Source organism: Diplotaxodon limnothrissa, linkage group LG3 (genome assembly GCF_057381915.1).
Source record: "Diplotaxodon limnothrissa isolate DT_005_m linkage group LG3, D_limnothrissa_male_GT1.1, whole genome shotgun sequence".
NCBI lineage: Eukaryota > Metazoa > Chordata > Actinopteri > Cichliformes > Cichlidae > Diplotaxodon > Diplotaxodon limnothrissa.
The window spans coordinates 62,970,377-62,988,034 of record NC_140598.1 but is presented as its reverse complement, the minus strand read 5'-3'; the positions used below and the strand labels follow the sequence as shown (position 1 = coordinate 62,988,034).

Below are 17,658 nucleotides of genomic sequence, written 5' to 3'. Positions count from 1 at the left end.
TGTCCTTTCGTCTCTTTTGTGGCCATGACTCTCTGGGTGAAACCATGACCTGATTGGATGGATGTGCTGGGGGGGTGCGCTTGTACTAGGAACTCTGAGGGGCAGGCACCTGTTGGTGCTCACCAATCTGAGGTTAGCACTGCGGGGATTGTGTGTGGGAGTAAGAGGAAGTGGAGGGGGTGGTATGGCTATGTGCTGTGGGTTATGACAATGGAGATATTTTTGGGAAGTTGATTGGGGGGTTGTCGGTAGGCGAAGGATGATTGGTGGTGCTGTAAAGCTGATGTGGGTCATGCTGAAGGTGGCTTCTCTGGCTCTCTTAACTTTTAATGCCTGCTTGATCCCTTCAGCTATTCATCTTCCCTGGTAAATCAAATCTTCTCTACCTCCTTCAGGCTTTAAATATTCATTTTCAGCCTCCCACCTTAGGGGTTGTTGCAGTCATACCCATTGCACTGTGCTGTGTGTGGTATCATCTGGCTGTTATATCCCTGAGTTAAAGTGGTTTTCAAATATTAAGCAGTTTTCTGAAAAGGTGGACAATGAAAAAATTATTAAGCTCATTAGTTTTACAGGAATAGCTTGTCATCAAAGTTTTATTTTATGTCCTTTAAACAGGTGTGCAAAAGTATCCTGGGGGGAAAATGCAGTAATTTAAAGGCACTATGTGTGGAATTTTGACTTCCCAGCTGCTGCCCCCTAGTGGTGTGACACCAATAAGAGCAGTTTATATCCACCAAGACTCAAAACTTCATCCATATCATGCAGGAACTGAGCCCCAGGATCCAGAAGGTCAGTGTTTTTAATTTCAGCTTAATATTGTCTGTGTCCTTGCATTGATATAGAATCCTTCCAAGCCCATCTTTTACGCAGATCCACCATTTTTTGAGTAATCCTGAATATAAAGAGAGAGACAGCGACGAACCACCACAAACACTGAATTTATTGTCTAATTTTCCTACAAATCAAAAGTAGCAAAATCGATTATGCAATTTAAAAATAAAAAATGATTTTAAACCAAAACAATATTTCAAGGCCGTGCCTGTCAAAGACGATTGTTATTTCCATGTGCGTCAACGTTTTTTGCGTGACATGGCGTACAAACCCATCAACATTTAGAAAGGTCATCTCCACACAGAAGGAAGGAAGTGGCACAGAGATACAGACAAAAGCAGGCATTCACAGATTTGACACTGATTAAGTCAGCTACAACATGAAGAGGAAGAGCAGGAGTGGAGGGGGGCTGCAAAGCAACTTGCAGTGTCACAGCAACCATAGACAGGCTAAAGTTTAATCCCTACAATATATGAGATTTGCAAAGTTGGGTGCGTAGAACAGTATCAGCTGATCTGCAGGGATTGTAGACTGGGTTTGACTTTGTGACCTCCATCAGTTAATGCTATGCTTATTTATATTTATGTTCATAGAAATAGTGAAATATATATTTTTTTACTGTTTAAAACAATGTTGATGTTCTGGTAAAAAAAACCTAAATTGATTAAATTATGAAATAAACTTGTTTTGAGAATCTTTCTAAACAGCACAAGTGATGGGGTTTGTCTGTTCTTTAGGTACAAATTCCTATAAAAACTATGGCTTTAGTCACACTGTGATTTAAGGAGCTGAAAATGAAAGGCTCTGCTTCACAGATACTGTGGCGTGATGAAATCTAGAATTACCAAACTTCTTGGCAGGAGCAGGGAGGTGATGCCAATACTGATGGAGAGGTCTTAGTAAAAAGCACCTCAGCATTGCTGATTCTGAGTTTGATGTGAGCTCGAGGCAAGAAAAGATGTGGATGAAAGTATAAAAATGGAGATGGATGTTTTTTGCCATAGAGGGCTGCGAGGACTACAAGCGTAATGATCGATGAAGCAAAGGCCCCCGAGTGAACTCCGGATTCTGCTCTATCTCTGATCCTTCGTGTTGCTTTTTACGAAGCTGATGTCTATATTTCAAGCCTCATACAGTTCATCTTTCCTCCATCCCCTACTCTCTGTCTCTGCCTTTAAATTTCTCTCCTCTCAGTTGGGTCATTCCATCCTCTCTCCCTCATGCTGGTGAGCCTTTCCAGTGTGAAAACATAAAACTATAAATCAACAGCAGATTGAAACTTAAGTGAGGGGAAAATGCCTCTGACTTGACCTCCTCTGAGCTGCCATTCTCAGCGTGAATACATCATTCAGAATGACCTCTGTGTTTGTTTTTGTGCAGCCTGGCTTCTCAAAGCTACTCTTTCATAGAAGGTTATGTGTTAGACGGGAAAGGGAACAAGTGCAATTCAACCACTAGTGTAGCGATAACGTCACATATGGTGGTCTATAATACTGAGGGGCTATCAGTGCTGTCGCCAAGGTGGGCTGCCGTGGACTGGCAGAATTTCAGCCCCCAAATACTTGCGCTAATAGATCTCAGTGAGAGAGTGTATTTACACAGAGAAATAACAGGGAAGCCCATGCAGTAGTGTCCGGTGACCAGTGCCAACATGTGGGGATATTAATAGCAGGGTGGGCAGGTGATAGCATTCTGAGAACAGATGGAGCCTTTGATATTCTCCCCTCAGATCTCTATTTAAAAGACAAAAGCAAAATGAAAGCACAAGACCAAGAGGACAGGTGTGGTAAAAGGGACATGCAGCATGCGTGTGTCCAGACAAAACGAGGCACCGAGAGGCACGAGTCTTCTCTATTATTGGGAATTCCATTGGCTGTTGGTGCAGCAGATGAATGGGGTTGGTGTGCTGCTCCGTTACATACACCAATGCCTGAAATGCAGAGGATTACTGTGTCTGCAGAAATATACCGCAAAGCATGTGCCACTCTCCAGCACATTCTGACATGGGCTTGCAGCACGCTCATTATAGGGCCTGGTTTGTCTTGGTGTTTATGTGTTAACACCACATATGAACACCCAGTCCTGGAGCCACACTTCAAACCCTACTACAGCTAATAACAAAATAAAAAAATCCCACGCTGGTAGTTTATATTGTAGCATTTATACGCATGTATGGTATGCTAACATTGGTTTAGTAGTTACATTTCATGCAATTTCATCAATGCATTTATTATTTTTTGTTATTTTAATTATTTTAAAAATTTAACATACAAACTGTCACTGGCAACACATCTGGAATTAGGAGAAGGTTTTGGGCCAGATTAATCTTCTGAGGTAAACCTACCCTGACTAAATAGTTTGGAGACTTGTGAAATGTAAGTAGTTTTTCATGTGATGTACATCAGAATTGTTATTTTTTTTGTTTTCTTTTACAAATTCTGGTTGAGTCAGGTAGAGTCAGCATCGATGAAAATTATCGCCCCAAATTAACTAAATTTCACCATAGGATGATGGGTGTGTCCATGTCTGCAACAGAGTGTAACCCTGTTAACATTCTGGTATCCAAGTCCTTACAGTGGAAACCTAGCCATTTATTTTGGTTGAAGCCAAAACTGTTTGGGGTTTTTTTTTTCAGCTGTTTTTGATTTCTGTGTGTCCGATTATTGTCTTTGTTTCTATAATGAGAAAACTTGGAAAGCAATTATATAAACACAAAAATTGCATATTGTAATTGCCTATGAATGGAGCTAGGGTTGGGGTTATCTAGACCATAGACCTTATTTAGTCCTAACTTATAACCCTAATCGTAGGCTTGCAAAGTACATTATATGAATTTGGGGTTTTGAAAGCTTTTCTCCCAAATCTAACAAACACAGTAAAAGTTTAAAATTCTACAAATCTAAAAAGAACACCATAAAATCCATATGGTTTGTCAGTTACTGGCCCTTTAAGTACTAGTACAGCTATAATTTAAAAAGGCATTGTGTGTTTTGTGATGAGGCAATGCATTGGAAACTGTACTTATTTTAACAGTTACAATTGTCTTCCTCTACATGTACATCAAGGGATTCGTAACTTCCAGCAACATGGTTCATGAAAATCAGACACCCCTGTGCTTCAGAAGGGCTTGAAGGGGTCCGTAGGGGTATGGTTGAAGCTAGCATCGGCGAAGATGGCCAGCGTGCCCACAGTGGTGAAAACGACGAAAATCCACAGGAACATCCGGTCCACCACCATTGCCACATATTGCCAATCTTCTTTCAGCTAAAAGAGGCCAGCGAAAGACAAGAGATTAAAAAGAGAAAGAATGGGTACGATAGAAAGAAAATGAATATAAGGAAAGGAAAACAGTGGGAAAATGGCAAAAGACAGACAGACACAAGAGACAAAAAGACAACAGTACAAACGTCAGAAATAAAGCCATGTTGTTCAGATAAAAAGTAGAGAGGAAGAAAAAATGGAAGGACAATAAACATATTAATGCTCTAAGGTTTAAGTAAATGATAGCTCTAACCCTAACCCTGTGATAATATGTTGGTTCTCCTCAAAAATGTCATCTCAAATCTTGACAATTAGGGGACAAAGAAAACTGTCATTCTAAGTGATATGCATTACAAAAACACTTTTGCTTGGTTTATGTTTAGGGTTAGGGGTCATCACTAAAGACAACTTAGATATTCAGTGATTAAGCTTTATCTGTTGAATGCTCGAAATGATCAAACCCTGCCCTTCACTCCAGATGTGACCTTGTGGATCTTAGAAGGTTAAACGTGCTCAAACATTCAAACTTACCGCTTCATAGTCTTTTTCAGCCTGCAGAGCCTCGGCTATGTATGTGATGGCCTCTATGGCTGACTTGAGCTCATCAGGTAGTGCAAGGTAGCTACTGGGGCCATCAATGAACTTCCTCAGGTCTGTGCATATGCCATCCGGCTGGTACCTTCATGACAGCACAATTATAATAATGTTACAGAAAAGTATCAATAATAAACAAAATATTGTGATGGTAAATATATATGTCTGGACGGATTCAGGAAAAAGACAGAGTGTCAACACCCAAAGACAACAAATGCACACGAGCGTGCAGAATGTAGCGATGTGTGAGCAGGTGTCAGCCCACGCTAATTAAAAGCTGTAAAATAGCTCAGCTTTTATGAGCTGGGCTGCGCGTCTCCTTTGCACTTTACTGTCAACCACAGAGGAATAATGAGAAGGTCAGAGGAGCTCCCCGGGTCCCCCTCTGCGAGTTTGTACAAGGCGCTGCCCTTCACATGCTGACCAAGCTGCTCTGTGTGTGTGTGTGTGTGTGTGTGTGTGTGTGTGTGTGTGTGTGTGTGTGTGTGTGTGTGTGCATGTTTCTGTGTTTAGTTGTTGCCCTTAGTTACCAACTGTCAGCTGCTACTGGGTGCCAGGAGTTATTGGGAGAAGCTAGTAGAAAGGTGTTGTGTGTACCTGTGTGACTCTGCTGTCAGTTATAAATACTGTATTAACGTGACAGTTCTAACTTTAGAGGTCAAGTTATTTTTCATTTCTTTATTTTCAAAACATAGAAAGTAAAAAATGTGTTACGTCAGTTAGTTACATCGCAAAAAGACAATCTTCGAAGGCACTATTATTGAACTTTATAATTTGCAATTATTATTTTATTTTATTTTATTATTATCATGTCTGCTTTCAGACTAGTTAAAACAAAATATCCAAAATGTTTAAACAATTGTTTACAATTACAAAACATTTTATATTTATACAAATTAATACATATGTAGTTTACATATTTAAATACATGTATTTATGATGTGAGTAATTTATTGTTAAAGGGTATTTAACATTGTTTTGAATAAATAATGCATGAAATTTTATGACTCTCACCAATAACCTCAGACAAGCCTGTTATTAGAAGTTAATTCGTCATCAGCACCATAACAATATGATCAAACAAGTCGTTAAATATGACCAAAATTTGTAATATATAGTTAGATTAGATCATGCTAACTGCTAACTGAAGCCTGCCTTGTCATTGATGAGTTACCGTTGCTATGACAATCTGGAAGTAAATGTGCTCAACTAAAAATCAAGAGCTCCCGCCATCCAGCCAAGAAGTAACGTACACGTGTGAATGCCCTGTTACTACTAGCACTATAATTATGAATGTTAGCCAGCTTTAACATCTGGTCAAACAACAGCAAGTGTGTCAGTCTAGTATCAAAAATGTTAATTGTACTAAAATGGGCATTGTGGCATTATTTCTATCAGTCTGCTCTCATGTGTCTGGATTTAAAAGCAAGAGAAAGACCGTGTTTCTAAGTTAGTCAGCACACTCTCGCACTAGCAACACAACAAGTCTTACACTTTCCTTCTTTTTCTACCCCCCAAAAATGTATGCTCCTGGAATGTATTACTTTCAAATATGTGCTCAATACCATGAAAAAAAACCATAACTTAACAATTCATTGTCATGAACATAAAAACATTTTACTTTTTCGTGGCTATTTCACAAACCTCTGTTCAGATCAGACCGTTTCTTATGAATTCAACTTGTTATCATCAGGAGGATGGAATTCAGACTTCTTGTTGAACACTGATATAGTCTTGCTTCACACAGTTGATCATTTACATTACATAACTCATTCTATAATTTTTCGGTAATAATTCTTGCACGGAATCATGCAGCATGTCCTTCAACAATGGCACATTAATTATGTCCTTGTTGCCTTCAGCAGAAAGACACACTAAGACCTCCTATACTTCTATGAACTTACGAAGTCATACAGCATGCAAGCACATCACAGCTGAAGTGCTTTTCTGAGTAGCATTGCTTAAGTTCCAGCCTAAAACTTTATGGATTTTCACCTGACATTCAATAACCTCTACAAAGGCAGAGCAGCTGCTTTTCTTATGAAACACCTCAAATATTAAACACCTCCTTTAAAAAACATTGCAAAAAAACAAAAAAAAAACAAAAAAGATTGACAAGATAGGCAGGTATCCACCAGAGGGCAGTGTAGCACAACGTTAAAAGTGGTAACCTCTCAGGCAGGACAGAGGAGACAGCTGCTTGGTATTCTTTGCATGAAATTAGAGGTTTGCAACGCAGCGCTGCCACCGCTGCTCATCCTGCGAGTGTGGCAGGTGAAGAATCTGTGACCTAAGAAGGATGAAGTCCTAACAGGTTGAGAGAGAAAGGAAAAAGGGAGGGGGAGACACAGTGTGGCCTCTTAACCCCCTCCTCCCTTTTCCCTCCTGTACGGCTCAAAGCAGCACTTCATCAGCGAGAAGTAAATGAGTATTCAGGAGACTAATTCAACTAAAACTGGCTGCGTCTGGTGCCAAGACATGCACTAAACCCAATTAAGAGAGGCGCGCGAATGTACGTGTGGACCCAAGAGAGATACTGCTGTCTCATCAAATTCCTCTAACAGAGCCCCTCCCCCCTCACTGTTCATTCACCTAGACAGTGACTCTAATGTGTCAGAGTCCATTTGGGTGGGTCATTATTGTTTTAGCAAAGATTCTTTCCCTCTAGACATATCTAATTTCTCCCAGGAGTAGAGATTGAGGGACAGCTACACTGTGAAGCAAACTTCATGGTGTATTGTGAGAGCAGCAGGAATGCACGTTAGTTGACAGTGTCGTATGGCTGATTGGGAAGACATACAGGTCCCCACCCTATGTAACTACTTAAGGAAGGTCAAAGAATTTTCATGCACAAAGGATTGAGACTGGGGTTACTGTAATTCAATTTGTTGCCAAATTGTGCAACACTGGCCTGCATCCAGCTCTTTACTCAACATCATCGGCAGCCCTCTGTGGAACTTTTGATGTAAACCTGCAAACTGCGTTTCAGTGGAGGTGTTTGGGTTTATAAAGCTATATATATATATATATTGTAACATCTCAGAGTACTTTAAATAAAGATAAGACCTTGGCAGTAGTCATTACTGACACTCAGACATCTGTCACTGAATAAAACAAAGGTCAGAAAGACCTCACAGAAGGAGATCTTAAACAGCCAATCTGTTCCTTCTTTGCAACAGCTCCATAAATGATGATTTGACAGTTTAAGCTTCAGTAGAAAGGGCATCGATACAATATGTGACAATATGAGACTTCAAAGAAGATATTTTAGTGCATTTAGTAAAATATTTTGGCATAGCAAAAGTACATAAAGTATAGTGGATGAAGTAAAGTGCATTTAAATACAAACACACACAAACTGCCTGGATCTCTCAGTGTAGATGAAAATGGAGATGCAGGAGGAGAAGGAACAGATGTGATGTGATAAAAGTTTATTAAGAGCAATGACAGATGGAGGCTGGGGAAACCAGGGCTTCAGACATAACCTACTATATGAACTTGAGCCTTAATTAATGCATTTAATGTGGAATCAACCAGTAACACTGGCAGCAAACCAGCCCCAGAGCATGATGCTACCACCACCATGCCTCACAGCTGGTACAGTGTTACCTTTAAATCCTCACCTTTATTCTAAACATGCCTCCTGTCATTGTACCAAATAGCTCAGTGTTTGTCTCATTGGACCATAAAACCTTTCTGGCTCGGCTTGTCCAAGTGAACAGCTGCAAATTTTAGTCGAGCCTTGTTAAGTTAAAAGACAATGTGGAACCTCCATCTCCGTTTATTAAACAATTTAAGTGTTTAATTTGAGTCTGTATGGAGACTTCTGACCGTGTGGAATAGAGAAACCTGAAAATAGTTTTTGGACCCAATTCTTTTTTTAGTTAGTTAAACCTTGTATTGGATTATGGGATGATACAGGCGTTTCACATGTGTTTATATACGTTGTCTTTTCAATTCTCTCATCAGGAAAACTGCCACAAAAAAATTAAGTATTTTTGTAAAAAATGAGTGGGCTAAAGTGCATCCATAACTTTCCTTTACACATATTTTGGTTTTGATTTTGTTAAATAAATAATGACACTGTGTAATATGTTGTATTTTTGTCATCTGAGCTTGTATTTAAATATTTCTAGAACCATTTATAATTATGTCCTGATATATAGAACCTTAGAATTGAAACGGGGTGTACCTTCGTTTTCACATGACTCTAAATATGTGAGAATGTGGAGATGGTTCTCATATTCTGAATAAATGTTCTCAGGTAGTGTAGAAAAGCCCTTATAGCTAATGAACAGGGATCTTCTTTCTTCTTCTTCTTCTTCTTCTTTTTCCTTATTGTGAGCCAAAAAACATTGGATAGATTTCGTTGGCCTCACTGAGAGAATATATTATGCAGCACAATGTAATAAATGTGTGCACGTATAGGTGACAGAAGAGGAGAGGAATTACTTCTTGTGCTGCAGCTGCTGCTATTATGGTAGCATTTGGTATCTTTAAATATGGTGTTTGTCTGTTCAAGAGGCTCTGTGCTTTTAAACACTGTTGAATTTAATTCAAAGTGAAAAAAGCACCTAAAATATAACAGAATTTTAATTCGTCTTAAGTTGAGGTGGTAAGCGCTAAGGAGGAAACCTGAACTTCTATGAGTGCAAGGTTGTGTAGACACTAAAGTGATATATATTTGAATCCATTTCGACATGACATCAAATCAAATTTGTTTATTCTTAGTGTATTTGATCTTATTTTACTGCACAAGTATTGTTTCTAAAGTAATATTTGGAAAACGCATCTAATGATATATATATATAATGGAATTAAACTTATATACCAGTATGTGATTCACTTCAAGAATCCCATAAGACATAACAGAGACAAGAGCAGTCGCTTCTCATCCTACTAATGATGAATGGAATCTCTTCATATCCATCTGTCCGGGTTTTGCCTGAATCAACAACTGTTCACCTGCTCCACTTCACACATGCTGTTTCTGGGTTCATTTGCTTTTTCTTCAAACATGCAGGCTAAACCAAATCCAGGCACACTCACAACCACGAGAGCAAGCATGTGCACGTATAAGCCTGGCTTTACCTGTTGGGTTTGGGAAATAAAATGGAAGAGTCAGGTTTCCGGATGAAGTATTCGTCAGAAGCTATGCTAATTGCAGTGACTTTTTTTTCCCGGCGGGGTACGGTCTCCAGAGACAGGGGGGTCTCCACCTTTGGCCGCAGCATGCCCAGGTAAGGAGGGAGCATGTGGATGAAGATCTAGGTGGAGAGTAAAGGCAAAGAAGAACAGAGATACTTTTACAATTCCCATTAAAGACAGTTCGGCCAGAAGACTGTTTCCATGTGGAGAGATCCCCAGGTTTTAGGAACAACCTCACCTACTTCCAAGACTGCGTGGAGGGGGACAATGATCTGGTGAGGTGAAGACTCCAGCAACATTTAAAACACAAGGGAACAGCTTTATTTGCAGACCAACACTTTCGGCTTGTGGCCTTCATCAGGGTTGCCGAAACACCATGTTTCCATGCGCAGTCATTTATATATAGGCATGTTGTATACAGCGCTTTGAGTACTCCGGGAGAGTAGAAAAGCACTATATAAGAATCAGTCCATTTACCATTTATCATATTTGTCAGCATGGCTCTGTTCTAGGGTTTTCCTGCTCTTCCACACATACATGCAAAGTATAAAGTGATAAATGTAGAAGCAGGAGCTGGGGTGGAGGCGGTGGCAAAGCAGCTTGCAAATGTGATACTGGGATTTCCTATTCCTATGAAGTTACTTAAATTTGAATTTCTGACTATGTAGACATTAACATGTATTTGATTTTCTACAATTTATCACAGTGAATTGCTGTATTATCAGAAAAAGACTGCATGCAATTGCCAACATGCAACATTTCTGGCAGGTTTTTGGTTGGTATGCTTAAAAATCTCATCTCAGTAAGATAACTTTTGTCTGATTGGCTAATTGATTAGTTTAAATTTAAGGGCATAAGTTGGACTAGAAAAAGTTGATAACTTGCAATATATGTTATTTCAATACACAGTAAAAGTCACATTAATATCGAATCATGAATGAAATATTGTGTTAATATCATATTGTGGCATGTCTGGTGATTCCTGCCCTCTCTAGATTAAATAGTGCACCCTATATAAGATCAGCTTAGCCTTCAGATGCTGTGGACTGGCTCTGAGATTGGTTCATTTGCTGGAATTGTTGCTAGGCTTTTCTTTGTGGCCTGTCTGAGCAAACTCTATGCTCATCTTCAGAATTTAGCAGTTTCGAGATGTTAAAAAACACATTTCATAGCATTCATTTATGAATGTGTAGATGTGCATTTCTTTTGCTGAAAAAAGACCACAGAAGGTTATTTGCTGTATATTTTCAGTCAATAGCTTGTTAGCACTCACACCTCATGGATCCATCATCTTTGCTGGCATTAAAAGTCCATTTGTTAGGATTCTTGTTTCATGATTAAGGGGACAGCTGGAGTGCACTTGCCCTGTATTTGCCTATTAGAGATGACAAATAGTTCTAAATATTGAATTTTGCAGTAAGATAACCTTTGAAAGCAGTTGCTGCTGAATGATGTGGGTGGAGAAACTAAATGGGTAATGCTTTCCAGTTCTTCAAAGTCTCCTTTCGAGGTTTTCTTCGAACACAGTACATAAGTCTGTGTGCTTCAGTGAAGCACTTCAGTAAAGGATTCAGGCTGTCCTGGGCACAAGGGAGTGTAATTAAAACAGAAAAAACAGTTTGATAGGACATGATAAAAATTAAGTGCGTTGAGTCTTCATCAGAAGCTGTCGGACTTGGAGCTCCTTTGATATCAATATCAAGGGAGTCAATGATAAAACAGCACGTCAGGGTTGAACTTTAGCCTTGATCAATATCATAAATGCTGTAAATGGCTGCTCTATCTGCACTTTGAAGTGCTTTCATATTCTTTTTGTGAAAGAACTCCTGGCTCACCAGTATTGACAGATGGATGTCAATAATAGCCCCCTGGCGAGGAACATAAACTGGCAAAAACTCAATAGCGAATTTAATAGTGATTTTGAGTTCATTTACAACCAAACGTCCACGCCTTTATACAACTTCCAGTATGCGTCAGTTTCACCTGCTGTTTCTGCCATGTTTCCTAGCTCTCAGTCCGAGGCAGCACATCAGTGAGTCACTCGCTGGAGCCTGATAGACTTGACTGAGAGCTCTGAGACATGATGGAGGGTCCTTTTTTAATGTAATTTAAATAAAATTTAATAAACTTTACTATTTTTGTTCACTCCCACAGCAGCAGTAAAGAGTAGATGGTCACAGACAGTCGTTGGTGAAGAAAATGGAGCATTTATAGGAAAATCTTTCTCTCAGGAGTTTGTTCAGGCCAGAGTGGAAGTGGAATGTGTGAGATTTCAAGTCAGAAATGCCGAAAGAAACAGACGGACTGACTGGGACATTTATGAACATTTTCCATAGAAATGATACAATGGCACTATCAATTAGACATTCAAAATATTGTTAGTAATTATCATAGATCAAGCAGAGAAATGTCAGAAAATCCCCAATTGTCTCTCAACTTTCTTCCTTACTGATACTGTGTGACATCTGTCTGATTTCCCACAGCTTGGCTGACAATGAGCAGTGAAAATAAGAGAGGAAACAGCACCTCGGAGAGCAGCACTTCATCTACAAAGACCGTATTCCTCAACAATGGCTGCTAAAACTCTGATAGTATTGCTGTTGAGTGTGTGTGGTGCTCGGGCAGACACCACAGAGAGACGTAAGCTCTGCACTCGAGAGCATCTAAAGCATCACCTGGTGATGGAACAGAAGGAGGAGGTGTCCTAGTCGTCTGTAGTGACTGTCTGGAGAAAGAAAACGAAACACTGAATTCAGCCACCAAGATGGGGGTGGAATAAAGAGCAGCACAGTTAATGTCTACCTAGAGATGGGCTGAAATGCTGAAATAGGATATGACCATATTTGGAGTGTCACTGTTAGCTGTGTCACCAGGTGCATCAGTAATTAACTGTGATATTAAATGTGCAACAAATTTTAGCAAGCAATAATGGGATTAAACAAAAAGCATACGTAGCAGAAATCTGAAGAGCCAGCTGCTTTGTGTCTGAATACAAGCAAACGCTGAAGGAGAAACATAACTTTAGGCCATAAAAAAATTACCCCAGTACATTTCATACTAGTCATTAATAGGGATTAATATTGAAATCAGATATGGAAACAAACACCATTTAACAGGCTCTAGACAGCCTACTACATAAATTTGGTCATTTTCTCTGAGACACACTCACTTTAGGACTGGTGGCCATTACAGGAAGTTTTTTTCCTTAAACTTAAATATTTGTTCTTTTAGTGGCTGATTGACCAGCCTTAAATTAGGCTTTTGAAACACAGAAACAATAAATACAAAATTAATCATTCGTTTCTTTCTAATGTTTTGTGTCCAAAAATGTCTTCCTTTCACATTTTATTGTTTCTTTAATTACCCACGAGTAGGAGTGAAACAGAATCTATGCTCCTCCTTTTCCTCATCAATCCGGCGCCAAGCAGTTCAATTAAGCCACGGAAATCTGCCCAGTGTGTGGGAGCCTTTCTGTGGTGAATGTACCCTGAAACCATGACAGAACTTGGACCAAAGCACAGAGCTGCTACTTACGCCTGTAATTAGCTTCACACAATGTACACTGGGGGCAACAGCAACTGATGGAGGTTAATGGTATAACATGACGTTTAAAGTGTCGAGAACTATGTGGACCTAATTGAGTAGTCTGCCTCGACCCACGCTAACACAGCTTTCAAAGCCAAATTAATGCCAAAGTTTAATTCATGTATTTCAGGTGCACAGTCTTTAACATGATGACCCATTAGCCATTTGAATATACAAGACAGTGACCATTTTCAAGATGCTAACAACTGCTGGTAAAATATAATTTTTTGAGGTGGAGTCTTGATTTTAGTTTTCATGCATGTTCACAATGTAGAAATATACTTCCTAACCCTCAGGTTACTCATAAGCTTCTTTGTATCAAATTAGTAAAATTTTTTCCCCAATTAATTTACTAAAGGGGAAGTAGAGGTACTATGGAGTAGAGGTAGTACTTTTTCTGTGAGCCACATCTCATGATTGGTCTTTTCATGTACAATCTAGTGTCTGAACTCAGCCTGACCCTGTAGCCACCCTTTGCTTTGCACACTCTTGGCATTCTCTCAATGAGCTTCATGAGGTCGTCAGTCTTGAAGGAGTTCCCAGAGATGCTGAGCACTTGTTGGTCCTTTTGCCTTCACTCTGGGGTCCATCTCACCCCAAACCATCTCCATTGGGTTTAGGTCACACATTAAGAAGCCAACAAATTCCACAAATGAACCCCGAAAACCATTTCAGCTTCATCATCAAGCTCACTGAGACGAGGCCAAGGGTTTGCAGCGCTGTCAACAAAGCAAAGAGTGGCTGCTTTCAGGAATCTAAACTATAAAACACATTTTGTTATTTATCACTTTTTTCTTTGCTAGATAATTCCATACATCTTGCTTCATATCTTCATATCTCTGCTCATATCTTCAGTTTGTATCTACAATGTAGAAAGTGTTAAAAATAAAGAAAAACCATTAACTGAGAAGATGTGTCCAAACTTTTGACTTGTAGTGCATAGGGCAGGGATAGCTCAGTAGGTAGAGTGGTGGCCCCATGATCGGAAGGTCGGGGGTTCGATTACCCTGAACAGCCACCCTGAGGTACCCCTGAGCAAGGTGCCGTCCCTACACACTGCTCCCCGGGCGCCCAGTGGCTGCCCACTGCTTCACTGAGTGAATGGGTTAAATGCAGAGAGGGATTTTCCCCACGGGGACCAATAAAGTACACTTTCTTTCTTCTTATTTACTGTACATATCCTAATCAGGAGTTCAACATTTTAACAGCTTGTATGAGGAAGCTGTTGATCAGTCTGGAGATTCTGCCTTTTATATTGTCATGATCCTGAGTCCGTGACTCAGTGATTTTGTGTTTGGTGTATTTATTGTTATTATTTTCATTATTGTTTGTGGGCTGTTTTTGAATGGTTTGTGTTTTGTGTTTTAGATAGTGGGTTTCTGGGTTTGTGCTCCCCCTGTTGGTCCCTGGTGTTAGTGTTCCCCTGTCTCGTCAGGTTAATCAGGTCCAGCTGTGTCTCCCACCTGTGTGTGTGATTTCCCAGTGTCCCTCTGTGTATTTATAGTGTGTGTTTGCCTCTGCATTACTCTGTGAATCCCCTGCGTGCTCTCCCTGCTGTCCTCCCTTCATGTTCAGGTTTGTTGCTCTTTGGTTCAGTTTCTCCCAGTTTAGGTCATCCTTAGTTCTGTTTTGCCATCCCCACTTTATGTTCGGTATTCTTAATAAATCACCCTCACATCTGAATAAGTGCTGCATTTGAGTCCTCCTTCCACACATCACATGGCTGCTGCCCCAGTCGTGACATATATTCCATGACCATCTGACTGAGTACAAAATAAAGTTAATTCACAGAAAGTTAATTCTGTTGATCTGGACGCAACCTGCAAATGGACTGAATCTACTTTCTAAGATTTGTAATAAAAGTGTCCTAAAAAGATCATTGCTTGGCCTGTGACTATCAGGAGTAGTCATGCTTGAAGGAAGTTGGTAGGTGTAGCTTGGTTGTATATATGATTCACTACATTCAACCAATTTCTAATATGGAAAAATGTGTGTCTAAAAATATGGACATTACATTAAAGTCTCTTTAGCATTCGTTGTTGCAATTATCTGGTGTTTTTTAACTGTAATTTAAACAAAACATATAACATATTGAAGTCTTGTTGAAGTTGGAAATGCAACTCACCTTGGAGTTGCATAGATAGATAGATGGTCTCTTGGGTCACACTAATTAGAGTTGATGGTCCTAACCTACCGCTTGCTCTACTTCCTTGCTGACAGATAATTCAATGTTTAGAAGTTTTTTTCATTTATCACATAGCCTCCCAATATCCCCCTGTCCTTTCCAGCTCTCCTCACAGACATGCTGGCCACTTAATGACTTGCCTTAACGTATTTTCACAATGCAAATGAAAGGTGGTATTCTGACAAAACCTCTGACAACAGAAAGAAAGATTGCTTGTGCTTCTGGGCTGTTCTGGCACAAATGAACAACCTACAGTATATATGCAAGACACTGTAACAACACATGCTAGAAAGACAAAAACTATTTCTTAAGAGACACAGATATTATTTCCTTTCAGAAGTCTTGTATGATGATGTGCCAAGCAGGCAAAAATTAAGCTTGTGTGACCCTGAAATGTACGCTCACCTTGCGGACCCACATTGGCATCATGTGGGTGTTGGGAGAGCGATGGTGGAGGTTGAGGACAACCACGCTGAGGATGACAGAGAATGTGACCAGGACCATGGTAAACATGATGTAGTTGACGATGATGGGAACACCCAGCGAGGTCTCGGGGATCTTATCAGCCAGCAGCAGCAGGAACACGGTGAGGGTGAGCAGCACATTGATTGACAAACCCATCTTCTCACCTTGCAAAGAAAAAAAAACCACAATTATTTAGGAAAGTCAGAAACAGCGCATTTCTTGTTCCTGTGTTACGACTCATTAAGCTTTACCGGGCCAAGGTTTGTTCCATTTTCAACTCACTGAGATTCGAGGAGCATCTGGTGAATGTAATTTACTAGCAATGATGCTAATGAAAAATTCATCTCCCATTCTAAGTGAGGCTGATTGGGTGACACAGCATTGGCTCTTTAGTTCATTCCGTGGTCACGTACAAACTGTGTACGAACTGTGTTTGTAAATGACCACAGGCCTGTACTACGAGGCCAGATTTCATCACCAAGGTAACTTCGGGGTTAACCTGCAGTTTTATCTACTGCAAAAGTGGTTCACGTCTTACCTGGGTGCATCACATGATAATTTATGCTTTATGCTTATCTAATCTCCTGCAAAATTAGAGATCAACTTAGTTCTCCAATAGAATTGCGTTACCAGTCCTGGTGGATCCCTCAGACCTCTGTGCACATGCAATAGGAAGATTTAAGGTTTTCCAGTAGCATCTAATGTCTCTTGGTTTCTTAGAGACAACTTTTTTATTTAAATTTAATGTATTTCCGTTTCTGTGTGTTGGCCCTGCGACAGACTGGCGACCTGTCCAGGGTGTACCCCGCCTCTCACCCTATGACAGCTGGGATAGGCTCCAGCGCCCCCCGCGACCCTGAAAAGGACAAGCGGAAGCGAGTGGATGGATGCATGGATTTCTTTCTGTTGGCTGCAAACGATTTACACCAAGACCCAGGGTTAATTTAGCAAGTTGCTAACCAACTCCGTGTGACGGCTTATCCTGACTGTCAGCGTTGGGGTAAATGAATCCAGATAACAGAAAGGCATCCTGGGTATGCTGAACTTGCTTCATAGTACAGGGCCCAGAAGGGTTGAGCTGGTAGGTTAAGAGAGCAGTTTGTGGCCTCTCACTGAGAAGCAAAGCATCTCTTTCTGCATCACTGGAAAATTAATGTAAAACTGGAGGAGATTAAAAAACAAACCCTACGATTCCCTGTGCTGTTTATGTGTCCCTTTACTGCGTGTTCAAATCAGTCATTTCATATGACCCTGGTTCAAGACTAGTAGGAGACACAAATCCCTGTGAGGGTTGCATCAGGAAGGCGATTCAGCAGAAAGTTCCGCCAATCAAATATGCAGATACATCTCTGGTGGCGACCACTTGTGAATACGGGAGCAGCAAAAAGAAGCTTTTGCTTGATCATCCCAATAAGACTCTAAGTGGTTGTTTTTAAAGGTCACTTGCCTGGTTGCTTTTTTCAGTGAACAAAGCAGATGGCACACACTGGTCAGTAAACTATGATACGTTTAGCAGTTATCCTAATCAGACATTTTCTGCAATACTTTTTTCCCACACGTTCCAAAAAATTTAAATAAAAATATTA

General features: G+C 40.1%; 1 protein-coding gene across 1 annotated transcript in view; it reads right to left on the bottom strand.

Moving 5' to 3' along the window:
• Positions 1-931: 931 nt before the first annotated feature.
• chrnb1 (cholinergic receptor, nicotinic, beta 1 (muscle)) overlaps positions 932-17,658 on the bottom strand; it is a 30,465-nt gene continuing 13,738 nt past the window's right edge. The window contains exons 8-11 of the mRNA XM_085349702.1: positions 16,013-16,236; positions 9,781-9,956; positions 4,627-4,774; positions 932-4,098 (exon numbers count right to left, since the gene is read on the bottom strand). Coding sequence (XP_085205828.1) covers positions 3,952-4,098; positions 4,627-4,774; positions 9,781-9,956; positions 16,013-16,236 — 695 coding nt within the window. The 3' untranslated portion in view covers positions 932-3,951. The remainder of the gene's footprint in view (positions 4,099-4,626; positions 4,775-9,780; positions 9,957-16,012; positions 16,237-17,658) is intronic.